Genomic DNA, 27,435 nt, shown 5'->3' on the forward strand with positions numbered 1-27,435 from the left:
AATTTAAAAAAAGGTCTTTCAATTATTTTTAGCTTTGCAGGTTTTGTTAAAGGCAAACTTGGCAAATCAGCAATAAATCTTAGGACTAATTTACACACTCGCTCCAATAAATGCTTAAATCTAAAAAATAAAATAAAAATTAACGACAAGCACACAGACTAGAGAAGAGAACACAGATTCTGTGGTGTCCATTATACAGTACCACATTTTACCTTCAATATAATTTCTCACAGCAGATAATTTCTTATACCAGCTATTTATAGTAACTGTTGTATTTTGGTCTTTCAACAAGTTGGTACTGTACTAAAGTTTACCTCTTTTGTAACTCAGGTAACTTTTTACAATGGACCAAAGATAACTAATTCTGTACAAATTACTCTTTATAGAGTGTGCATTTCATTATGGAGATATGTGTGCCAAAAATAATATAAGCTTAATATATGTACCGGCAACATTTAACAAAACAAAACCAACAAATATATAACTTAATCCAATTAAACTTTTATAAACATAAATATGTACCCCCGCATACAATTTAGAAAAAAACACAAAAAAAAAAGATAAAAACAAGGATCTGTAAAGGAAGACATGAAAATGGTTGTGTATATTTAGCCTATTTCTAATTTATCCTCCTATGTGGCCCTGATAAATATCAAACATCCTTCTGCATGGCCGAGATGTACATCTGTATATCTAAATCCTTCCTGGAAATATCTCTAATAGACATCCACAGTCCTCCTGCCTGGCTGAGATATCTATTGAGATATCATCTATTGAGATATCTATCAACAATCCATCTGCATGGCCATGATATCTATAGGATCATGTTTTTTTCTCACTGCCTTCACCTCTCCGTCACCTGTAGACAGATCAACATATCAAAATCACTGAAATCAAATTTTGTGTCATTCTAGTACACTGGGATAAAATAGAATTAACTTCCTACTTCATGTACACATCGGAAAATTCAAATCCTCCAGATCTGTTCATGTTCCAGGTAGTGTATCACGAAACAAAATTTCCCCAAAATATAATGCATTATTTATACAATATTTGGAGGCTTTTGGATGTTTTTGATTTTGTTAATAGTGAAATCCTATTTTCTAGTCAAAGTCTTACCGCCTGGTCTTGGATTTCTCTTCCGTCGGGCCGTGTTGAACGCTGATCCAGTCTTTAGAGCATCCAACAGATTGTCCATTGCTCCCTTCAAGTCATCATCTAGAATCACATATTTAACAGCTTTATAATACATACTCGTTTTATGTTTGATACTATGCATACTTTTTTTGTAACATTTCTAGATTTTCAGAGTAGAACTTTCTTAGTGATTATAAGGAACACATACCCTTTGGACCGAGTCCTCTGGTCGGAATCTTCTTGCCCTGAATTTCTCCTTCTGAAACGAGAGGATTCTAGCATTAATATACAGATACATGCATAGAAAACTTTACATACAATTACTTTCTAAATGCATGTACAAGTTCTGCAGCAGTAATATTTTTTATTATGGCCACTAGCTCTATCAAATATCTACCAATTTTAAAATACTCTTATATAAATTGTATGTTCATCAAGAAAATTAAAAGGAGGAGAATATCTAATTCCTGTGATCCTTTTACCTTTGCGGGCGGCCATTCTTTCTTCCTTTTCTTTTTGAGCACGCTCCTTGGCCTCTTTTGCCCGCTGTAGTCTAGCATTTGTCTCCCTTTGTTTAGCATTATCTTTGAGGGCTTGCTGAAGTTCAAAATAAAACTTTATTCTTAATGTTGTTTTTGTTACTGGTTAATCATTTTTCTAGTTCATGCTGTGATTAATTTTGAAAATCAATTAACAGTCAACAGTTATATATGAATAATTAGCATAACCTACAGAAATTACATGTATCCAAGAACAACACATTTTAACAGACCTTAAAACTGTCTTGGAAGATTTTGATGTCCCCAAAGAATTCCTCCATTGTGTATTTCTTTAAGTCAAAACAATAAAATTTGCCCATATCTTCATACAAACTGGTCATTTTTTTGGACATGTTGATCATCACCTCGTACTGTTGCTTAGCATCCTCTAGGAAACCGTGGAGTTGTCAAGGAAACAAGGAATATTTAGAAATGAAACATGGTGACAAAGGGATTTTAAGATGATAACACATAAAATACCTGAAATGAAGCATTTTCTTTTTTAAACTAAGATTATTTTGTATTACTTAATTTTTATAACGCATCCACATACTTCATGTGATTTAGATTGCATATAAAAGACTGACATTTTCTGAAAATGATAATACACCAATGACTATGAAGTTAACATTTCAGAGCTCCAGAATAAAGGATATCTCCATGACCTCTGGAAACCTGTCCCCCTCCATCGGTGATTTCTTACAGTTATCTATATCCGCCTTCACCTGCTTCAAAGACTTCTCCATCGAACGAAAGTTTCCTTGTATCGTCTCATCAGATACTGAAAACCAGAGCAAAATTTATCTCAACTAAATAATAACCCTGGGAAAAGCTAAACATACATTCATGCAGCTGTATAAGCCACTATTCTTGACACTTAAAAATATACATGTTTTCATTTTTGCTCTTTACACCTGATTTTTAACACTCATAGTTCCCATTTGTCTTAAAACTTCCATGTTTCATTTAAATCAAGATGCATGCATATTCTGAGATTCTTACTGCTTAGCAGAGTTAATTAAAATGTTATCAAATTAAATTAAATGCCCCCTTTAGTCCCCCTTCTAACCTTTGGAGGCCTTCTCAAGGTAGGTGAAATCGTCCTGGAACTGGACCAGATCTGGATGTTTCTCCTCTATTATACTGACTAGGAAATGGACAAGTGTAGACTTATTGTCCTGGGTCTTAGTATTCTTCAACTGCAATTAAATGGTCACAAACACAAAACATGATAAATGTATCTGAACAGCTGCCATTCTCAATGTAATCTCAATTTAAACCCAACAACCTACTTTACTGAGAAAACTGATGTCAAATCCTAGAGACTGAGCATTTCTGGAACCTGAGTTGAGATAATTTCCAATCATTAAGATAAGTTCTAGGATATGAGCAAACTTTTTGTTGGTCTTTATTTCTTCTAAAGCCACTGTGGCTGCCATCAGATCCTAGAATAAAAATATACCGAAACGTAGATAATACAGAATATCTATATAAATACACAGTTCTATAAATTATCAATTCATGTAAATAAATGTACCCGTAATAAAACTGTGTTTTTTGTAAATACATTGTACACATATTATTAGGTTGGCATCTTCACGGTTCATATAATCTGATGATCTGCCCCTGTCAACTTCACATGATACCACTCTTAAGATCAAGTAACTTTTATAATGATAAATTTTTTAATCATTATAATATTAAACAAAGCATTTTCTCAGAAAACTTTTTGATGCACAAGAAAAAAAATGCCATGTCTCTGTGTGCTATGTCATCAATTTCAGAGAGTGGTGACATGGATTCAGAAAACCACAGTGTGGTGATCCGGAAAGTCCGATCACGACGTCATGTGACTGTGTAAAATCTACAGTAAAATTAAGGATACACAGTTGGGAATAACCTTGTTGCAAAATTATAAAGTTCCTACAAGGATAAAATGGGGTGGTGCTTATTTTCTGAATATTTGTGCTTGAAATTATTATGAAATGTTTGAATATAAACATGCACTTCTTAGTCATTTAGATTGACTGACAGACATACACTGTACTTTGATTTACTGACCCTGTGTGTTCCATTGGTCACATAATCTTGTTAACAAGAGGCCTAGGGGCCACATCGCTCACCTGAGCTAGGAAAAAGCACAAATCAGATCCGAATTGAAAAGTTTACTTAAGGGGTGGGGGTGGGGGGAAGGGGCTTGAATTCTAATACTACTTGAGAATGCCTCCATATCAATACTGCATATAACTTCTTGAGAAAGTTCTTGAGAAAAAGATTATTAAAGATTTTATTTCAACATTTTGTTTGTATATATTACTTTGTAATAATTTGAATTTGAACACATTGTGGTTATCCCTGGAGGTTATGATTTGAAAAAACTAGTATCTACACTACCTGAGGATGCTTCCATATGAATATCACTAATCACGGCTTTGCAGTACTTGAGAAGAAAATTTTTAAAAGATTTCCCCTTTATATTCCTATGTAAAATTAAGGCCATTGTACACAGGTCATGATTTGAAGAAACTTGAATGTACACTATCTGAGGATGATTTAACATGAGTTTCAGAGAAAAAGATTTTTAAAGATTTTTCCTATTTATTCCTATGTGAAACTTTGATTGGCCATTGTGGCCCCACCCTACCCCCGGGGGTCATGATTTGAACAAACTTGAACCTACACTACCTGAGGATGCTTCCACATGAGTTTCATCTTTCCTTGCCCAATGGTTCTGGTGAAGAAGATTTTTAAATATTTTTCCTATATATTCCTATGAAAAACTTTGATCGGCCATTGTGGCCCCGCCCTACCCCCGGGGGTCATGATTTGGACAAACTTGAATCTACACTAACTAAGGATGCTTCCACATAAGTTTCATTTTTCCTGGCCCAATAGTTATGGAGAAGAAGATTTTTAAAAGATTTTCCCTATATATTCCTATGTGAAACTTTGAGCCATTGTTACTAACCATGTGTGTACACTACCTAAGGATGCTTTCACATCAGTTTCATCTTTAATAGCCCAATGGTTCTGGAGAAGAAGATTTTTAAAAGATACCATTAATTTTTCATTAATTCATAATTATCTCCCCTTGGAAGAGGGCTTGGCCCTAAATTTATTTGAACAAACTGAATCCCCTTCACCCAAGGATGCTTTGTGGCAAGTTTGGTTGAAATTCAGTATCTTGAGAAGAAGATGAAAATGTAAAAAGTTTACGACAACGACGACGACGACGAACAAATTTTGATCAGAAAAGCTCACTTGAGTCCTCCTCAGGTGAGATAAAAACCCCTCTCATGTCATGACATTTAACCTGAACAGCATAGTGTATCTTAACTACATGTAATAGATACATATCTAGGCGTGTGTATTACCTATGTGTGTACATTCCACTACAATATCAATTCAACTTCACATAAAGAACAATTATTTTTATCCATTCATAACTAAATAAAGTATGGTTCATAAAATAAGTTTGGGCACCTGACTGCCAAATGAAAAATTTCCATTTTGGAAAAAATTAAAAGAGGCCCATGGGCCACATCGCTCACCTGAGTAACTTTGGTGATGCCATTCTTTACCAGATTTCCTCCCTTGTAATATACAACATGTCACAATTTTTACAAAAATACACTACCCCAGGAGGCTTTCACATAAGTTTCAGCTTTTCTGGCCCAGTGGTTCTTTAAAGTTTCTTCCAAATATATTTCTATGTAAAAATTTGATTACCTATTGTGGCCCCGTCCAACTTCCGGGGGTCATGATTTTAACAATTTAAAATCAACACTACCAAAGGATGCTTCCACATAAGTTTCAGCTTTTCTGGCCCAGTGGTTCTTGAGAAGAAGATTTTTAAATTTTCTTCCTATATATTTCTATGTAAAACTTTGATTCCCTATTGTGGCCCCGCCCTTCCACGGGGGTCATAATTTCAACAATTTAAAATCTACACTACCCCAGTATGCTTCCACATAAGCTTCAGCTTTGCTGGCCCAGTGGTTCTTGAGAAGAAGATTTTTAAATTTTTTTCCTATATATTTCTATGTAAAACTTTGATTCCCTATTGTGGCCTCGCCCTATCCCTGGGGTCATGATTTTAACAATTTAGAATCTACAGTGGTTCTTGAGAAGAAGATTTTTTAATGACCCCACCCTATTTTTGTCTTTCCTTGATTATCTCCCCTTGTGAAGTGATTAACAATAAATACAAGGAACCAAGTTTGGTTAAATGTACAGTGTACAGGAAATCGAAAATGTGAAAAGTTACAGACAGATCATTTGGCAGATGGATGGACGGACAGAAATAATTTCAGAAAAGCTCACTGACTTCGGCTGCAAAACAGTATGATACAATGTGTTGCAAAATCTCCAGTATTAAATTTTCAGTTACAAAATTTAAAACCTCATGGGTATATGCATTCAAAAATAGAAAAATTTTAAATCAGTGCCCAAACACAAATTTGTTAATGGTTCTTACAATAATGATTTATGTAGATGTCATTTCAGTTAATATCATAAACTCCTCTTTCTAGCATGCTGATAACATTTCTACTTAATTAATATACACCGTGGTACATGTACATGTACAACAATATGTGTTACATTTGATTGGCCTAAATAATTTACTCACTGACTACCTGCAAAACAAAAAACAATTTTTTCCAAGTTCATTCAAGTACAAGTACATATATATTTGTTTTTTACTTACAGGTATTTTGAACCTTGAAAATTCAAGATTCATATAATTATATGAAATATGTACTGTAAATCTCTTTTTATAAGAAGTTTTCCGTAATTACGTGAACTCGCGAAAAGCTAATTTTTAACAAATCAAGTTATAGGACAGGCATGTGTACAAAGTGAATCTTACATATAATAAAGAAGATATCACCTACATAAAGTTTTCCCAAACAAGTAAGTTTTTCACAAATCAAGTTATCAACATTATTTTAAACTCCATCCAAACATTAGCATGGACAGTGGGACAAGAATAGAATTTTGTTCTTTTAATAGAATGCATCTGTTTTCCCATTTCTTATCTACACATATACATTACATATAACTAAAGTAGTGTAAATGAACATGAAAATTTTATTGTACATGTAAATACGAAAAAATATACCAACAATAAACAAAATAAACGTTTAAATAAATAGTTAAACTTATGCTGGTGAATAAAATAAAACCATTTAACAAAATAAATGTCAAAATAAATGTCAGTACCGGTTATTATATAGCTAAAACATTTCCACATAATTTATAATAATTATTACAACAAAAAAACATGAAATTAATGATTTTTTAGTATCGGTATTTAAATTAACGTTTGATGTCATCATTTCAATGACCCTACCGAGGAAATTTGCTTATTTGGGTTTTATATTCACTATATTTTCATAAATAATTTCATTTTTGTGTGAAAACAAAAAACAAGCATAAAATAGTACAAGACTGAATAGTTAACATAACTTATAATATGACAATAGAGCACAAAACAGCATACCAAATGTAGTTATGAACAAAATACCCACTTTAGCTTAGTACAATATACCAACCGTAGCTATGTATAATATACACACTGTAGCTATGTACAAGGAAAATTATATTCCCATTATAAAAAAAGAAAACAATAAAACAAGCATAAAATTAGCTATGAACATTATACCCACCATAGCTATGGACAATATACCAATCGTAGCTATGTAAAATATACCCACCATAGCTATGTACATTGTACAATATACCCACTGTACCTATATACAATATACCCACTGTAGCTATGTACAATATACCCACTGTAGTACAATATACCCACCGTAGCTATGAACAATATACCCACCATAGCTATGAACAATATACCCACTGTAGCTATGAACCTTTACCCACCGTAGCTATGAACCTTTACCCACCGTAGCTATGAACTGCTCGGCCTCTGCTAGGTCATCGTACTCCTCCTTCAGTGACCCGAGCTCTTTGATCTGCTCGGGCTCGGGGAGGTACTTGATGAGTTGTTCCAGCATCCCCGTGGTCAGGTGCTCCCGATCCACCTCTACAATCCTCCTCCGGATTTCCTTGTAGGGTGTCTTCAGAGAACCCAGTAACATAGCTGGACAGAAAAAACCTCAATAAATACTTTATCAAATCAAGAAGTAAACAACACTTATAAATGATTCATGCTGACTTACAGAGATTCAAGTCAACTTACAGAGATTCATGGCGGACTTAGGATCCAGGACTCTGAGATCTTTGACTTTTTTAGCTTTCTTCTCATTGGCTACTTCAACCTGAGCATCTTTTTTAACAGCTACAAAAATACAAAACAACATGATCTTTAATACCAGGTATATATTTGAAATTATATACATTATTAATGTGAAAGACGGTACAGGGTACAAGGAAATTATGACAAAATTGTTTTCAAGTCTGAAAAGGCAGAAATAACTCTGTATACAGTTACTACAATTATTCTGATGTCTTACGTTTTTTAACACTAAAATTCTCCATTAAAGCTTGAAATACAAAGTCATCCTCAAACTTGCTTTCTTCTGCTTTTACCCAGAAAGAGTCCTCTTTTAGCTTATTTGAAGGTATCTAGAATATAAGAATATTCTATACACTAACAAGTACACAATCAAACAGTATATATTGAGTAAGCAATAAATATTTTTAGGTTCTTATTTCCAAAATTTCATGAGATTTTTCATAAAAAATATTTATTGTAAACCTAAACTCATCAAATACCTTTTCCCAGTTGATGCGCTTGGTTTGATCTTTTACTTCATACTTTTTCTTTGGTTTCATTCCATATGGAAGCTGAGGTGTAACAGGTTTAGGGGGACCTGGTGCTGGAAAACCAGGGGGAGGGGGTGGGGGAGGACCTCCACCAGGTGGTGGGGGTGGAGGGGGGATCCCACCTGGAGGAGGGGGTGGAGGGGGCACCCCACCAGGAGGTGGGGGAGGGGGTGGTGGAATTGGTGCACCACCAGGGGGTGGAGGGGGTGGGGGAGGAGGAGGAATACCCCCAGGGAGAGGAGGGGCAGGGGGAGGAGGGGGTACAGCCCCTGATAAGCCTGGAGGGGGTGGAGGGGCTGGGGGTGGTGCTATCCCACCAGGAGGAGGGGGAGCAGGGGGAGGGGCTGGTACACCCCCAGGTAATGGGGGAGCAGGGGGAGGGGCAGGGATGGTGACCCCTGGGGGTAGTGGTGGTGGGGGTGGGGCGGGAGGAGGGGCTGGGGCTGAGACTGGAGTTACAGTTTGAGTAGGCGGTGCTTGTGGTAGGAGATCTTCTGTTGTCTGTACATATGCATGCTTCACTTCAGCAGGAGGAGCTGGGATAGAACCCTTGACGTTGACTGGTCTGGCAATATCCTTATCGACCATGGCTGGACGGCTTCTCACCTATTAAAACAAAAGAGTATGCCACACAATAATCTAAGTAACTTAAATATTATTTCTTAATCAATTTCATTCAAAATGAGTTACTGTACAGCTTTCTAATTTAAGAAACAACAGAAGAAGCTCTTTTTTTTATTAAAAAGTTTCATAGTAAAGACATTCTCATACCTTCTCAACTGAATTCATTTTTTATGATCATGGTTAATATCAGGATAAAATAATGAATACTAACTTAAATTTTGTATATCAGAATTTACTTTAAGTCTAAATGCAGGATCCAAATCTTACATGGAAACAGTAGACATGAGAATTTTTTGGTGACAAACTTCCCTTCTTTTAACAACTCAAGTCCTTTTTTTAAAATCCTATTTCTAATATTTACCTGTTCTCTCAGTTGAGCAATTTCTTTATCTTTGTTTGCCCTCAAGTTGAGCAGGTCATCCTCTGCCTGTTGTTTTTTCTGTTCAAGCTCAGCAATCTGGGACTTCATCTCAGTGTCGAGCTCCTTCATCTTCTGCTCCAGCTGTTCTTTCTTCTCCTCTGCCTCCCCGACTTGAGTGAGGTACTGTTCCTCCATGATCTGGGCCTTGGACTCCATCTCCTGTTTGGCGATCAGAGCATTGTCCAGCTGGGCCTGAAGTTTAGGGAGGTTCTCAGCAGCAGGAGTTAGGTCTGATACTTTCTTCTCCAGTTCACAAATCTCTTTCCTTCTGTCTGCTAAGTCATCTGTAGGAAAACAAAACAGGCATTAAAAAATCAAAATTTACAACCAAGAAAGCATCAAAATATTTTAATCTTTTTTTTTCTTTTTTGCAATCAAGTGGAGAAAAATCCAAATTTACAAGTTACAATACCAAATGAATATCTGCGATATAACTAAAAAAAATGCAACTTGCTATTTATCAACTTTGATTTTAATGCTTCAATTTAATGTTTAAAATGAATAGAAATAAAAATCAGAAGTGTTTCTAACTCATCAGTTTCTCCATTTTGATGTCGAATCTCTTGGTTTTCTTGAAGTCTGGGTCCACTCCATCTTTGTGGAGAACAATCTGTGTCAGGCATTCCTCTATCAGCCGGTAGTACTCCGTCCTAGAACAGAGGCGTGGGTAATGTAACAACAAACAGTGCTTACATCATCTAATAAAATCACACATCCAACTATAGGGGGCATTTCATTTCATTCAAATATACATTCTACAGAGTAATCAAAATATGACCATTGGATAATGAATACATGTATTTAAGGATGATTATGAATGATCATTGAAATCTGTGTAAACTTAGAGGACATTTGTAGCCTAGTAGCTGTGCTTTCACAACAGTGCTGCTTTTTACTTCATTTAATACTGCTGCAAATCAAAATTTGCACCTGCATCATCAGAGATAAAACACAAGGCATCCTTGTGTGTTAAAGTTAGTAAATCCTGTAAATGTTCTTTTATTTTGAAGTAGTTAATTTTCATAGGTTTCTTTTTATACAGGTATTTATTTCTAAAGATTTATGAGAATATAGCCTCTCATTTATGAAAACATTTAAGGAAAAAAGTCACATCTAACTGTAATACAATTGGGTTTCATAAAAGAGCATAGACAAAAAAATGGGGATTTTTTCACATCAACATTTAAAGAGGAATACACTGGAACTCAATTCCATTCATGCTGATCATCAATGTCAAGAATGCATTAATTTTCTTGTAAATAACTATATGATTTTGTAGAGCATGTACTTCCAAAATTGTTGGAAAGATTGAATATTAAAAATACATGTATCTATTTCTGAATATTCCAAATCAATTGAAATATTTTGTACATGTAAAATGCACTAACAGGCAATGTACAGTATATGTATGCAATGTAAATCACTTTATTCATGCTAATTTTATTTTTGCATAAATATGGGAGAATTTCCACTCATAAAAATTTAAATCTTGTGTATTTATCATGTATTTGCATTAAAAAAGACTTCAGAACAATAATAAATTAAGTGAAAATTTTGTCTACCTTATAAATATCAAATAACTATCTTGTAAAATTAAAGTATAGACAAAAATTTGATCTAAAGTTTATGTACAATTTTCATGTGCATGTCTAAGGATGAGATGAAACACAGCTACAAACAATGTGTATCTCTACTCTACAAAATTTCATTCAAGGATAAATTTCCATTCTTAATTCATGGATTCAAAAGATTTTTTTTTTCAAAACAGAGAAAACAAAATATCAATACATATGTATGTCAAAATTAAACAAATTTGATTTCAAGGTAAATCAGACAGTTTGACAAAACACAATAGCACATGCCGTTACCTAGAATGTAGTGTAATCTGAAAATAAATAGACATTGCTATGACAGTAAACAAACAGAAGCTAGAACAATAGATACACATGTATCCAAGTAGCTGCTAAACTGTTCTACACGTAAGAAGTTGATGAAGGTCATAGAGACATGCACTAAATGAAAGAAACACCTACCTGACAAAAAAGTCATCTCGTATACACAACAAATGCTGAAGGATGGAAAGAAAACACATCTCACTCTCTTTATCTGCAGAGTTCAGTTGTTTTAGCATTTCGTAGCAATGATCAGGGTCTCTGATCCCATATAGGAAAAAGTCACAAGAAAGCAATTAGTTTTAGTGTATTATTTATAACACAAGAACATGTTAAAACTGGAGCATAAAAAAAATCTTTTTAAATTTTTTATCTGTTATATTTAACCAAAATCATTGTTTTGTGTTTTAAAAAGCAGTCAAAAATGACATCTGGTCTGTTCCTTGGTTTTGTGATAAGGATACGACATATCCACTTTGGTGAGTTCAAATCTCTGGATTATCTCCTCTTGGTCGTCGTCGGCCTGATCGTGGAAGGTCCTCAGCTGGACTTGTAACTCCTCGTTATCTTGTTCATCTAAATGCTGTTTATAGGGGATAAAAATAAAAATCATAAAAAAATATAATCAAGTCTGAAAGATAAGAATCAGTTGGTGTAGATTATGACATGTTGTTGCTAATCCAGCCAATTTTAGTGCTTATTAAAACTGTAGGCATAAAAGGTGCCCTTTACTGGCACTATAATTTTTTTTTCACCTTTATTAAATCTCGCAGTCCACATCTCATGAATTCATTTCTAAGGTGGAGGCGGAAGTCCAGGTTGTGAGGAGTACAGATGATGGCGTTCACCAGCTGCATACAGCCGACCTGTAGCGGGAGGTTAATCCTCATACCCAGACCCGTGATTATCATGTCAAACCGGTCCATGTTCTTCATCTCAGCACTGACCGCAAGACCCTCCAACACCTTCTCATGCCTAAAAAAATTACAAGTACTAATAGGTCAAGGTGCATCATGTAAGCATGGTTTAAATTAATGTAAATATTTGAATTATTTAACATTTAGATCAGTGTGACACACTAAGAAACTACTGGTAATTAAATTTGCAGATGACACTACCGAGTATATTTTGTATGACAGAGGATAAGAAATGCTGGTCCCTACCCCAAAGGAGGCTCGTAGATACAGACAGCAGCGAGGATACTGACACACAACATCATGGTGTCTGGGTCAGTCGGGTCCAAACAACGGGACAAGATGGACAGTCCCTCCTCACTCTCCAGCATCTTAGTCAGGCCAAACTGAGGACAGATAAAAGGAGGATTAGATACATAATCTAAACATTGTAATCAGGCCAAACTGAGGACAGAAAAGAATGATGGAGGATTAAACACATAAACATAACATTGTTGTCAAGTCAAACTGAGGACAGAAAAAAGGAGGATTAGATACATAAACTAAACACTGTTGTCAGGCCAAACTGAGGACAGAGAATAATGATGGAGGATTAGACACATAAACTAAACATTGTAGTCAGGTCAAACTGAGGACAGAAAATAATAGGATCAGATACAAAAACATTGTAGTCAGGCCAAACTGAGGACAGAGAAAAGAGAAAGATTGAGGATTAGATACATAAACTAAACATTGTAATCAAGCCAAACTGAGGACAGAGAAAAGGAAGATTAGATACATAAACTAAACATTGTAGTCAGGACAAACTGAGGACAGAGAAAAAAGGGGGATTAGATACATAAACTAAACATTGTAATCAAGCCAAACTGAGGAAAGAAAAAAATAGGATTAGATACAAAAACATTGTAGTCAGGCCAAACTGAGGACAGAGAAAAGGAAGATTAGATACATAAACTAAACACTGTAGTCAGGACAAGCTAAGAATAGAGAAAAAAGAGAATGATGGAGGATTAGACAAATAAACTAAACACTGTTGTCAGGCCAAACTGAGGACAGAAAAAAGGAGGATTAGATACATAAACTAAACACTGTTGTCAGGCCAAACTGAGGACAGAAAAAAGGAGGATTAGATACATAAACTAAACACTGTTGTCAGGCCAAACTGAGGACAGAGAATAATGATGGAGGATTAGATACATAAACTAAACATTGCAGTCAGGCCAAACTGGGGACAGAGAAAAAAGGGGGGATAAGACACATAAACTAAACATTGCAGTCAGGCCAAACTGGGGACAGAGAAAAAGGGGGGATAAGACACATAAACTAAACACTGTAGTCAGGCCAAACTAAGGACAGAGAAAAGGAGGATTAGACAAATAAACTAAACATTGCAGTCAGGCCAAACTGGGGACAGAGAAAAAAGGGGGATTAGACAAATAAACTAAACACTGTAGTCAGACCAAACTGAGGACAGAGAAAAGGAGGATTAGATATATAAACTAAACACTGTAGTCAGGCCAAACTAAGGACAGAAAAAAATAGGATTAGATACAAAAACATTGTAGTCAGGCCAAACTAAGGACAGAGAAAAGAGAAAGATTGAGGATTAGATACATAAACTAAACATTGTAGTCAGGACAAGCTAAGAACAGAGAAAAAAGAGAATGATGGAGGATTAGACAAACTGAGGACAGAAAAAAGGAGGATTAGATACATAAACTAAACATTGTAGTCAGGCCAAACTGAGGACAGAAAACAATGGAATTAGACACATAAACTAAACATTGTAGTCAGGCCAAACTGAGGACAGAGAACAAGAGGCCCATGGGCCACATTGCTCACCTGAGCACTGTCGCTAGGAAAAAATAGAAATTGGTTTATTATTGAAAAGTTTAAATCTTAAAGTAGTCCCATGACCAATCATGGCTTTGCTATTCTTGAGAAGAAGATTTTTAAAGAATTTTCCTATATATTTCTATGTAAAACTTGGTTGGCCATTTTGGCCCCACCCTACCCCCGGGGGTCATCATTTGAACAAACTTGATCTACACTACCTGAGGATGCTTCCATATAAATATGATCAATTATAGCTTTGCTTTTCTTGAGAAGAAGATTTTTAAAGAATTTTCCTATATAGTTCTAATTGTAAAACTTTAGTCGTCCACTGTGGCTCCGCCCTACCCCCAGGGGTCAAGATTGAACAACCATGAATCTACACAACCTGAGGATGCTTCCATATAAATATGATCAATTATGGCTTTACTATTCTTGAGAAGAAGATTTTTAAAGAATTTTCCTATATATTTCTATGTAACATTGTGGCCCCGCCCTACCCCCGGGGGTCATGATTTGAACAAACTTGAATCTACACTACCTGAGGATGCTTCCATATAGATATGATCAATTATGGCTTTGCAATTTTTGAGAAGATTTTTAAAAAAAATTCCTATTTATATCTATGTAAAACTTTGGTCGGCCATTTTGGCCCGCCCTACCCCCGGGGGTCATGATTTGAACAATCTTGAATCTACACTACCTGAGGATGCTTCCATATAAGTTTCATCTTTCCTGGCACAGTGGTTCTTGAGAAGAAGATTTTTAAAGAATTTTCCTATATATTTCTATCTAAAACTTTGGTCAGCCGTTGTGGGCCCCGCCTTACCCCCAGGGGTCATGATTTGAACAAACTTGAATCTACACTACCTGGGGATGCTTCCATATAAATATGAGCAATTATGGCTTTGCTGTTCTTGAGAAGAAGATTTTTAAGAATTTTCCTATATATTTCTATATATAACTTTGGTAGGCCATTGTGGCCCCGCCCTACCCCCAGGGGTCATGATTTGAACAAACTTGAATCTACACTACCTGGGGATGCTTCCATATAAATATGGGCAATCATGGCTTTGCTGTTCTTAAGAAAAAGATTTTTAAAGAATTTTCCTATATATTTCTATATAAAACTTTGGTCGCCCATTGTGACCCCGCCCTACCCCCAGGGGTCATGATTTGAACAAATTTGGATCTACACTATCTGGGGATGCTTCCAAATAAATATGAGGAATTATGGCTTTACTATTCTTGAAAAGAAGATTTTTAAAGAATTTTCCTATATATTTCTATATAAAACTTTGGTCGGCCATTGTGGCCCCGCCCTACCCCCGGGGGTCATGATTTGAACAAACTTGAATCTACACTACCTGGGGATGCTTCCATATAAATATGGGCAATCATGGCTTTGCTGTTCTTAAGAAGAAGATTTTTAAAGAATTTTCCCATATATTTCTGTATAAAACTTTGGTCGCCCATTGTGGCCCCGCCCTACCCCCAGGGGACATGATTTGAACAAATTTGAATCTACACTACCTGAGGATGTTTCACCATAAGTTTCATCTTTCCTGGCACAGTGGTTCTTGAGAAGAAGATTTTTAAAACATACCACCAAATTTTCATTAATTCCCAATTATCTCCCCTTGAATGAGGGCGTGGCCCTTCATTTGAACAAACTTAAATCCCCTTCACCCAAGGATGCTTTGTGGCAAGTTCGGTTAAAATTGGCCCATTGGTTCTTGAGAAGAAGTCGAAAATGTGAAAAGTTTACGGACAGACACACGGACGGACGACGGACAAAATGTGATCAGAAAAGCTCACTTGAGCCTTCGGCTCAGGTGAGCTAAAAAAGATAACAATGAAGGATACATTTATTACCAAGTGTGTTATACACTTACATCTGGTTCTGTAGAATGCAGTGTTTGTTCCTTACTTAACAATGCCTGATAGTCCAATCACGGATAGTTACTGTTTTCATACCACTTGGTAAAATATGCCCTACAGTAACTTATAATCTGGGGCTTACAGTGTTATTTATATTATGTTATAATTTAGGTCTTATGTATTTTGTATCATGTTTTGTTATCTCGGACTTACAGTGTTATTCATGAAAGCCTTGATACATTTGACACATTCCAGCCGACTTTGTCTTTCTTCTTTCCTGGAACATAAAAAAACAGACACTGATAAGAAATTCCTCAAAGTTCTAATCTAAAATAGACAAATTAACAAGTACCCTGTGTTAATGCACTTATTTAACATCTTACTTCACAGCAATATAAATTCTGAATTGACATAAGTTTTTATTATATGTCTCTTAAAAACTTTTCTCATCATGCACATGTAATAAAAGAATTTTGCAACAAGACATCCTGTGAAAGACTTCATTTCAAACTTTGGACTCACTATTACATTTAAATCAAGGAGTATAAAAGTAAAAAAAAATTGTTCTAAATGGATGTTTGGCTGTATTATAGTATAATATTTTGTGGTTTACGGACCCATGGGTACATATATACCTTCTGGATTAGGGTGAATATACCTCTGATTTATATGTGATTTATATATCAGAAACTTACGTCTGTGATATATATGTAAATAATAGTTAAGTAATGAATATTCATACAATAAATAAATAAAAAGTGTATAGATGCTATATAAAGATGTCCTCATTGCTAAGAATACAAAACATGCATAATGAAAATTAAAACACCATTAATTGCCTTCCTTGCACCGAAAGGCTCAAAAGAGCTAATGTAAATAAGTTTTTGATTTTATTTCCTATTATTACTTTATTCAAAACTCTGAATAATTTTGAATTATATATCCCAGGAATAATTTCCCCCAAATTAGCAATTCTTTTCAAAAGTATCAGTAATAAACATTGTCCTTTGTTTTCCCTGATTCTGCTTGCAATGTCATTAATAGCCTGTCCTATTTTAATGGCCATCGATGTCAAAATGCTTTTTACTCTGCTAGGTTTTATCCTCATTTAATGAGCAATCTAATTATCTTTTTGATTTAAAACTTAATTAATGCAACATTCAAATGCCTTAAAATAAAGTGAAACTAAAACAAAATGCTGAGATGACAATGGAACTTCTTAATGGTTATTGATTTACTTAGCACTGGTACAGAACATGACAACAAATGTCTGAAATTGTCAAACAAGATTGTAGCATCCCACCCCACTCCCTGCTAGGATAAACATTGTTTTGCAAGTTCCAATGATCAGTCAAACTGAGAAGCAAAAAAACTGTCAAAAGTTAACATTTAATGGAGGTCTTCTAATTACCATGCTTACATTAAGTCTTTATTCAAAGAGATGCTTGTTAATTGTGTCCTAATTCAAATAAAGATGTACAGTGAAATCACTTATTTATCATGGCGGGTTAACTTTTGTAGCTTTCGTATGTATGGAAAGATCCATGAATTTATCACCACCACCAAATGTAAAATTTCATATGCATTAAATTACTACTAAACATTTTGTAACCACAAAATCAAATCTCCATAAACCAATATATTTTTCCTCAAACCTCGAAAATTTGAACCCATGAAAAAATGTGTAAGGATATGAGTTTATGGAATCAATAAAGCATTACATCAAAATGTATCCTACGTGTGTGCCTTAATCTGCATTCAATCTCATCCCAAACTCAAGAGATGATTACCTGGCTTGGGTGTGAAATATTGGCTAGATAACTACTGTATTTTTTAATTTTATATTTTTATGTTGATACAATATATCCCGGTGAACTTGAAATACAAGATACCATAGACTCTGAAAAATCTGTTTCATATTTGGATATTTTACTTGAAAAAATGCTACTCTAAATGGTAATTTAACAAACCAAGCTTCATGGTAAACCTAATGATTTTATCTTTTCAATTGTCAACTTCCCTTACTTACTTATTAAGATTTGAACTCATAAATATTTGTAATAATAAATGTAAAATTTCAGTTTCTATCTTATGAAAATCGATTCCATTGGCTCACAACTAATGAAGACCCTGACATTCTAAGATCAATTGCTAGATTCCTTTATAACATATCTTAACTAAAAAAATTAATATAAATGTATTTGGGATTTATATGTATGCTAGTATATCATCTTTTTTGTTCCTTGATATGCATATATAATATACAATTATGTATTTCTTCCAGATACTTGACTATATATATGTATTATAATAATTATAACTTAATATATAATAATATTGTATAATATTAAAATACAATATGCATATTTAGTATTTCTCTTGTAGATGCATTTTTCATGACTACCTGTATAAAATATTATGCAATGCTCTCATTATATGCAAGATCAGGTTTGTTCTATCTTTTGGATGTTTTTTGTTGTTGTTGTTTCATGTTTGTAAATCTTTTTTGCTCCTATGGTGGCCAAACTGGACTAATAAAATCTTGTATCTTGTATGCAGCAATATACCTTTATCACCTGCATATGGGGTTTACATCTCTTAGTTGATTTGATATGCAAGAGCATGCTCTATTTATGAAAAATTTCTAAAGCGAGGTAAATTATTGGCAAACAAGTTGATGAAACAAGAATATCAGGAATCTCCTTTCAAGTCATCATTTCGCAAGTTCTATGGTCAATACAATGATCTTGTCAGCAAATACAATTTATCACTTACTCAAATGCTGATTAACGATTTTTCTGGGACTAATTGTTAGACCATTATTTACACACTGAATTGTCAACAAATTTTTCCTTTATTTCCCGATCATGACAAGAAGCACACAGCAGGTGTGACCAGTCGGCAGGGGATGCTCACTCCTCCATGGCACTTGATCCTGATGTTTTGGAGATCCATGTTTGCTCTGCTCCCAATCTGTGTAATTTTTTTTTTTTTACTTTTGAGCTTGAATATTGTTTGTGATCTCAAGAGAAAGACATGTTTACAGAGATATAAGCCTGAATTTATTGGATATAAAACCCCAGTATATACAGACATGCTGCTTATAATTGTAGTAACATGCTGTACTGAGATATCTACCACAATGGTCTGACTTCCTCATTACAAGATGCACTTGATAAATATTTATATTGCTTCCTTTAATGGGAAACAAACAGGTATAGCATGCTGAGAAAAAAAAGAAATCCAGCCAATAATCTGTATATCATTAAAGGTGTATAATGTAAGCCAAAGCAGGAAGGGAGAAACAATCCATTCTCTAAAAGCTTTCAGTAGCTTCATCAATTTTTTGAATGATTTGCTTTAAACTGGGATCAAAGGCATTCAAGAAAATTATTTCTATCAAAATTCATAAAGAAGAGATTAAAAATTGATAAAGCTACTTAATTTGACAAATGAGCAATTTCTACCTCATCGTTTCTTTTGTTCTGTGTTCAAACAATATATAACATAAATCTACATTACATTTTCCTGAACCATTAAATGCATTAAGTCACAACAACAAATGCCATTAGTGTATTTTAATCTGAAATATTGATCTTCAAGTGCTCAATCACATTCTATAAATACTTGTGTATATAGGCATGATAAAAAATAAAGTGGAAACCAAGGACCTCTACCTACATGTATTTGAATTTGAGTAAATAGCCTTGCCCAACTTGCAAACAAGCAACGTACATACCCATCCCCACCCTTGAGAACCCTCAGATTCTGTAATCAAAGCTGTCACTGATATTTTCATTCTTCTCATTATTTCAAAAGATGGAAACTAGTAATGCTAAGTTATCATTTTCCCTCAAAATCATTAAAAATTGGAATTTGAAACTTTCTTTATGTTGTATCATACTAATATCCTTGTAATTTAATGTAAGTTTGCATTGGTTTGAAGTCTACAATAATACCACTGATTGCCATCATAATCACAGGTTTCTCTATGAGTTGGAGGCAGCAAATGAACTTCCCAGTATCTAAACTGACTGTATAGATGGAATTCATAATCAATTCACCTCTTTTAAGACCTGATCCACCCCTCATATTCTTGGTGCATCTATATTTACAACACATATATACAAATATAAATATAGTGTGACCCCCTCCCAGTGTTTGAAACTCACTGTAAAATTAGCTAGACATGCAGAGCTGATTGCTAGTGAAAGTCGTCAGCCCTGCCAAAAATGTACTAGCCCGAAAAATAAAAACAATTCTCTTATAAAAGTTCATTTTAGCAGTAATGTGAATGGGGCCAGCTTGCTAATATATTGGATCCTGGACCTACAGGCTGAAGAATTCTACCCGTTTGCTTGTAACTCTTTGAAGCCAGTTATATTAGTTGATTTGAGAGAGTTTTATCAAATATCTAAATTTTAATTTATGGAAAAAATTTACACGTCCAGCTGGGCATTGATACATGCAAATCTGTTTGCCCGTAACAAAATTTGCGTGTCTCGGGCGGTTGGGTGCATGGTTATTTCAAACACTGCCCCCTCCACAACATTTAACTTGACTCGTAATGTGTCTTGCAGCTCTAGTTGTTCTTGACAACATTATGTAGCTTAAAAATGTGGACAAATAATACAAACATGTACCTAAAGGAAGAATTTTTGTTATATATTAATCTACTTTTTTTAAAGCAATATAAATAAATTTTTAATTCTACATATACTCTTAACAAATATGTAGTGGGCATACTATAAAAAATGTACATGTATATCTACATTCTACTTTATCTGTTTGACTACCAGTACAACATATGAGATATAAAAATAATGCATTGAATAAGTTTCAGAAATACTAGATAATGATTGTAACTTACCTATTACAGCAATGTACCAGATGCTTGAGCAACATATTGAGACCGTCCTCACCAAATTCTTTAACCCAGCTAAAAATCATAGCAACATAAAAGAAAGTCAATAAAATAATCATCAAGAAAAAAAATACATGTATCTCACTATAGAAGAATTTCTGAATATGAAAAATGTCTTGCTGCATTATATTTAAAACTTTTGAACATTTCTAGTCTCTCATTTCCCATTATTTTTTAATTTTTTTTTTTTTGGGGGGGGGGGGGGGGGGTGCTTACCTGACTGGTTTACTTGTTAACATGACCTTTAGGGACTTTAGAATGTCCAGTCTCTCATCACCTTGTAATTCTGGGTTCTTTAACTTTGCCAGAAATGTACTTGGATTATCAGTATGTTCATCAATCTGAAAAAAACATGAATGATTCCAATTAATTTCTAATTTTAATATAGTATTTTAAGATTTTGAACTTCCCTCCCTCATATGAAATAAAATTCTGTGATAATCTGACAATTATCTCAGTAAACTGTGGACATCATACACAATATGTATTTAAAATAACATAAAAAAACAGCATGTTGTTTTTTTTAACAAGTTATAAACAAGTCACTGATCGCAATACACTTGTCAATATGACTTAACATTTTAAAATGCACAGTTTGTATGCAGTGAGAGAAAAGGTTTAATATTTGATATTTGACAAATATATGTATTCTCTAATTAAATAAAATATTGTTTACATATATTACTATACAATAACTTGAATTTAATGTCTTCTTCACTATTTTACTAATATATTTTCTGTACATTGCGTATTTTTTGACACTGCCGTATATTTGTATGTAAGTTCGGAGGGTCCTGAAAAATAAATCGATTAAGTGAAGGGCATAACAGATCAATAGCTTTTACATTTCAACTATATAACTATTAAGGTATCTGAAAAGTGCTTCGATCCTGATGAAATCTTAAAAACAATTTAATTATATCAATTTTTTGCCGCTGACCAGCAAAATATATAGCATACGGGGGTACAAGTATAATTTTGTGTGTGTGTGTGGGGGGGCAGCACTTTTAAGATACCACAATGCGTGTTGAAAATATTTATATACTAAACGTGGAAATTTAATTTGGTTATGCCCTTGCACTAGTGATATTTATATGTAACATCAATACTTTAAGTCGATGTGCTAAAATCGCGTGATTGCCGCATCACGTGACTAGTCTAAATATAAAATATAATCGTCCTCGATATGTAGTTATTAATCATAATTACAGTTCTCTGATATAAATAATGTACTAAGAATAATCGTCATCCCAATTACGAATACATTTTTAAATACAAAATTTAGTCAATATTTCCATTGCGCACCTTAACTGTCCTGCGATTCTGGGATAATTTCACAATTATCTCAGTAAACTGTGGTAATTGTATAAAATAAATAAACCTTTTTTTTAACTTAAACATAACTTCAATGCACCGCACAAGTGACTTAACATGCTCTGGAAAATACCTAACTTAACATTTTAAAATGCACATTGTCTCACAAAAAGGTTTCATTTTGATATTTGTACATATATAATTATTATGGTATCAAACTGTATTCGCAACATGGTTATTTTTGTGTACATACATTGTCAACATTGAACTGCATTCTTAACATTGCCTTTTTCTCCTCTATGCCTTTATTTCTTAGTGGTGCCTTTTTTTCTTCTGTTAAGTTTAAGTTGTCCTGAAAAATAGAATAATTAAATAATAACCAGAAGTCTCTGTCGAGACTGTAGCTCTACTGGTTTGTACTTCTCAAAAACCATTGCACTATTTTAAGTTTCTTTGTGTATATATTTGTGTGTAAAAATTTAGAAATCAAACTAAAACTGTAGAAGGAGTAGCGTTTTAAAGGAATTTAACGGAAAATTCTATTTCTAGTAACCATGGCAACACCATTCATTGAAATCAAAAACTTATGCACTATTCTTTGTATCTTAGTGTAGTCTACTTGTGTGCCAAGTTATATTGAAATCAGACCAAAACTTTAGAAGAAGATATTTCAAAGGAATTTCACATATATTATTTTTAGTATGGCAACATCGTTCATCAAAATCAAAAATCGATGCACTATTCTTTGTATCTTAGTGTAGTCTACTTGTGTGCCAAGTTATATTGAAATCAGACCAAAGCTGTAGAAGGAGTAGCGTTTCAAAGGAATTTCACAGAAAATTCTATTCTTAGTAACCATGGCAACACCGTTCATCGAAATAAAAAACTGATGCACTATTCTATGTATCTTACTGTAGTCTACTTGTGTGCCAAGTTCAATTGAAATCAGACCAAAACTGTAGAAGGAGTAGTGTTTTAAAGGAATTTCACAGAGAATTCTATTTTTAGTAACCATGGCAAGACCGTTCACCAAAATCAAAAACCGATGCACTATTCTATGTATCTTAGTGTAGTCTACTTGTGTGCCAAGTTATATTGAAATCAGACCAAATTTTTAGAATATATTTTAAAGGAATTTCACAGAAAATTCTATTTTTAGTAACTATGGCAACATCGTTCATCGAAATCAAAAACTGATGCACTATTCTATGTATCTTAGTGTAGTCCACTTGTGTGCCAAGTTATATTGAAATCAGACCAAAACTGTAGAAGAAGTAGCGTTTTTAAGGAATTTCACAGAAAATTCTATTTTTAGTAACCATGGCAACACCGTTCATCGAAATCAAAAATCGATGCACTATTCTATGTATCTTAGTGTAGTCTACTTTTGTGCCAAGTAATATTGAAATCAGACTAAAATTGTAGGAGGAGTAGCGTTTTGAAAAATTGTTTACAGACTTTACTGGCAGACGCAGTGACGCATTACTATCGCATAAACTCTTCTGGTCTCTGACCAGTAGAGCTAAAAACCAAACAGTCAATATTTCTTGCTGAATGTCTTCCTTTTTAAGCTGTAAAGATGTTTTTCTCTTATTCCTTGATCTTCTTCAATGTTTTTCATAATTTTTTGGTGGGTGGGGGTGGGTTCATTTGTGTGTGTGTGTGGGGGGGGGGGTATTAAATAGCATGATCAAAATGGAAATGTGGTATGTATTATGTAATTTAGTTTATTTTTTAACATTTACTATTGAGATTTGTTATCCCACTCAAAGAATTAAAAAAAAAACATCAATATGCAAACAATGCATAAATCTGCAATAAAGATTTTATAGAGTGTCAAAATATCAATAAAGAAACAGTACATGATTTTAAGGTGTCAAGTCTGAGCCAATATTTGCACCTACTCCACTACTGCAGCAATATCAATACAACACAAACATTTTACACTAAATAAAATTTTCAGCGTAGAACACTAAATCCTCACCAGCATCTGCTCGAAGCGCTCGTTAACCTGCCACTGGGTCATGGTCTCCATAGCCATCCCCGCTATTCCCTCAGTCATCCCGTGCATGCTGCTAGACTTTTTATCCTTCTCATCTTTCTTCTTTGGGCGATGAAACTATTGAAAACATTATACTGACTGAACATGTTATGTGTATGTATAGCATGTTTAAAAAATCTATGGCATATATAGTTACATGTGTCAAATATTCAAAGATCTTAAAATTTATTGATATTTTTAAAGCACAAAGCAATGATTTATTGATATTGAGGCAAATATTTTGGTAATCTTCATCTTTTATCTCTTTTATTGTAGCCTTGTCCTTGATAAGTACATTTATAAGTCCTTATATATCAATGCATATACAGTCAATTGCACATTCAAGTTCACAAAGGGGTTTATATTATAAGTGACCTTGTCTATTCATGTTCAAAATGCATCAACTAAAACTAAACTGAGTATCATGTCTTGAGAAAGTACTATATCAACTTACAAAACTTTTTTGTCCTTTTCCCTTTTTGTCTTTTTCCATGGTGGAATTTAACTATAAAAAAAAAATAACAAAAATCAACATCATTTTTTTATACACAGATTGTGCTCACAATCTTATAATAATGATTATTAAATGTTTGAAAACATTACTTGTGTGGTAACCTATAAAAATTCAGTATATGTACACTTACCAAATTGGTTTAATTTAAAAATAATTTCATCATCACCTGTAAAAATTTTTAATTTCAACCCAAACATTTTTCTTGTTTTCTGACACTAGAAGTAATATTAAATAATATACACCATTCAACAAAGATGAGAAAAATTATTTTTTTGTTCCTTAATTCTTGCTTTTATGAAATGATTCAAATCATTTACTTGTAAATATCACATTTGAATTCAAAATTTACTCATGAATATAATTCAGTCAAAAGCTACAATGCCATTCATTGAAAAAAGTGTAGATTTCCTGCTCACGAAAAAGTGAACAGTTTATTTGACTTTTGATGAAAAAGTGGGAGGAGACGTCGAAGATGAAATGTGTGTGAATTTGTCTATGCATGTTCACTCTCTTACATTTTTTGTGTTAAACTGCTGTTTTTTATTGTTTTTTATTTTTGGACTTGAATAAATTCTTAACTTTAACACAGAATTGTTATCATTAAAATTATGAAATATCATACAACTTATTTTTTAAAAAATGAGAAATGAAAATGTTCAGTTTCTTTAAGTTAAAAAATTATTTTTTTCTTTCAAATTTTGAATGATTTTTTTCTTCATTATATGTTCGATGTACAAATGATTTAATTTTCTTTTCTCATTTCTGTTTTGAAAAAAAATGTAAGAATACAAAGTGCTATCATTTTTCAGTTTATTAAAACAGAATATAAATATATACTACAACATGTACAAGTGAAACATTATTCAGGAGTATTTAGATTCCTTTCTTCATTAATAGACATTAAATATTCTCTCCTTCCTTCCCACATAGACAAAATTAATAAAAATATTTCTGAAATTTCCACAAGGATTAACATATAACTTTATTTCTTTCCTCGAAATCAATATATAAACTTATTTTTTAAATGATAGGGTGGTTGTGGGTGTGTCTATGAAAATGACCTAAAATAACAGGCACACGTGGTACAGACAACATCTAACGTATTTCGAGTGGTTTTAATTTTAACATCATTTCATAAAATGTCATTTCCAGTATATGTAATCAAAGTGTCCCGGGATTAACGAACTCCGGTAAACTCCCGGAAGGAGAAAGGCGTTTCCTTTCAAAAAACGTTATCATTAATGCAATAAAAAGTAGTCTTGATCGGAACACACACACTATCTTTAATTTCGAGGAAATCGTTATGTCTTACCTATTTTGTTATCATTAATCAATAAAAATAACTTTGAGGTGATAAATTTTCAATCGGTAGCATACAGGAAATAGAATTATAGTCAGTAAACACTAAAAACGACCCGGTTTTATAATTCCGTGAATCCGGGATAAATTGAAGAGCACTCAACAGACAACTTTTTTTCAATTCACTGGCCACTTTTCAGTAATTATCTTTTGTTGAGGGAGATAAAAACAATGTTTGAAGGAAGGGTCATGCCCATCGAAAACAAAGACAAAAATAATCATTAGTCATTAGTCAAATCACGGTTGATGGAAAAAAAGGGGGGATGTTTTAGAAGATCAAACCATTTTATCCACCAACCTTCTTAGTTCCAGGCCTATATCCTTAATCCACACCAAATTATTAACTACTGTGAAGAAAAACCTTCAGACGTTCAGGTGTATTGGATTGTGTTTCAAAATATTCAAGAAGTGGTGTAAATTATAATACTCCACATGATAGATCTTTTGGTAAATTATAAAATCTCTGAAACTCAATACTTTTTATACGTCAACTAAAGAGCATCAAAATGTACGGATTTTCTAGGCCTATACAGTCTATAGAATCAACTGACATCAGATGTACCAAGTAGACAACGCTTCTTCAAGTCGCCCGCGACTAAATAAAATAATTTTGACCACAGAATGTCCCGTCTACCTGATTTACTCACAGGAGGTATGACGGTCAACAGGGGAAGCTTGTTCCTCCTCGGCACCTGATCCAACCTCAAGACTTTTTGGGTGTCCGTGTTAGATACCTTGTTTGTAGATTTTCTGAGATCGATCAATGCATGTTCGTTATCCTCACCTTTTTTATTCAAGAATTTTCGTATCTCCAAACCTTTTATATCCTTGCCATTTACAGTTTCTGTAATAATTTTTTTTTTCGGAAATTAAGAATTTATGTAATTATAAGTACTGAAAAGTTGATGCACTGTAGAAAAATATGCTTTAAGAAACTAAACAGATGAGTAGAAGTTGTTCCCGTTTGTAAGATTAAAAAAATTGCAGACGTAAAACATATTTTCAGATAACTCTAAAATGCACTTGTATAATTTCATACTTTCATCAATAAACATTCAAAATGATAGGAAAAAAAATTCCATAGAACACATTGGTCAACTGAATTAATTTTCTCCTGATATGTTTGACAGCAGATTGAAAAAAAAAATCTTACAGATTTCCTCGAGTACGAGCCAATCAAATTTTTTTAACTCTACTATAGTATTTTGCCTACACAACCGAATGCAAAAACATATTGAATTCTCCCAACA

At 33.6% G+C, this 27,435-nt stretch overlaps 1 protein-coding gene across 1 annotated transcript; it reads right to left on the minus strand.

Annotated features, from left to right (window-relative positions):
* Nucleotides 1-240: 240 nt before the first annotated feature.
* LOC134244041 (protein diaphanous homolog 1-like) lies at nucleotides 241-26,242 on the minus strand. The gene is given in 27 exon segments (XM_062726294.1): nucleotides 241-859; nucleotides 1,120-1,218; nucleotides 1,346-1,396; nucleotides 1,620-1,734; nucleotides 1,910-2,074; nucleotides 2,333-2,457; nucleotides 2,746-2,875; nucleotides 2,969-3,121; nucleotides 5,237-5,251; nucleotides 7,505-7,782; nucleotides 7,882-7,980; nucleotides 8,156-8,267; nucleotides 8,418-9,074; nucleotides 9,454-9,797; nucleotides 10,045-10,163; nucleotides 11,547-11,666; nucleotides 11,870-11,988; nucleotides 12,161-12,380; nucleotides 12,569-12,705; nucleotides 16,247-16,310; nucleotides 19,501-19,518; nucleotides 20,904-20,972; nucleotides 21,174-21,298; nucleotides 22,525-22,623; nucleotides 24,256-24,390; nucleotides 24,767-24,817; nucleotides 26,139-26,242. Coding segments are annotated over 26 exon segments (3,681 nt in total). The 5' UTR covers nucleotides 24,806-24,817; nucleotides 26,139-26,242; the 3' UTR covers nucleotides 241-785.
* Between the last annotated feature and the right edge of the window lie 1,193 nt (nucleotides 26,243-27,435).

This window comes from Saccostrea cucullata, unplaced genomic scaffold, assembly GCF_032062105.1.
Source record: "Saccostrea cucullata isolate Sc308-1 unplaced genomic scaffold, CSIRO_AGI_Scuc_v1 ctg108, whole genome shotgun sequence".
NCBI classification, from domain to species: domain Eukaryota; kingdom Metazoa; phylum Mollusca; class Bivalvia; order Ostreida; family Ostreidae; genus Saccostrea; species Saccostrea cuccullata.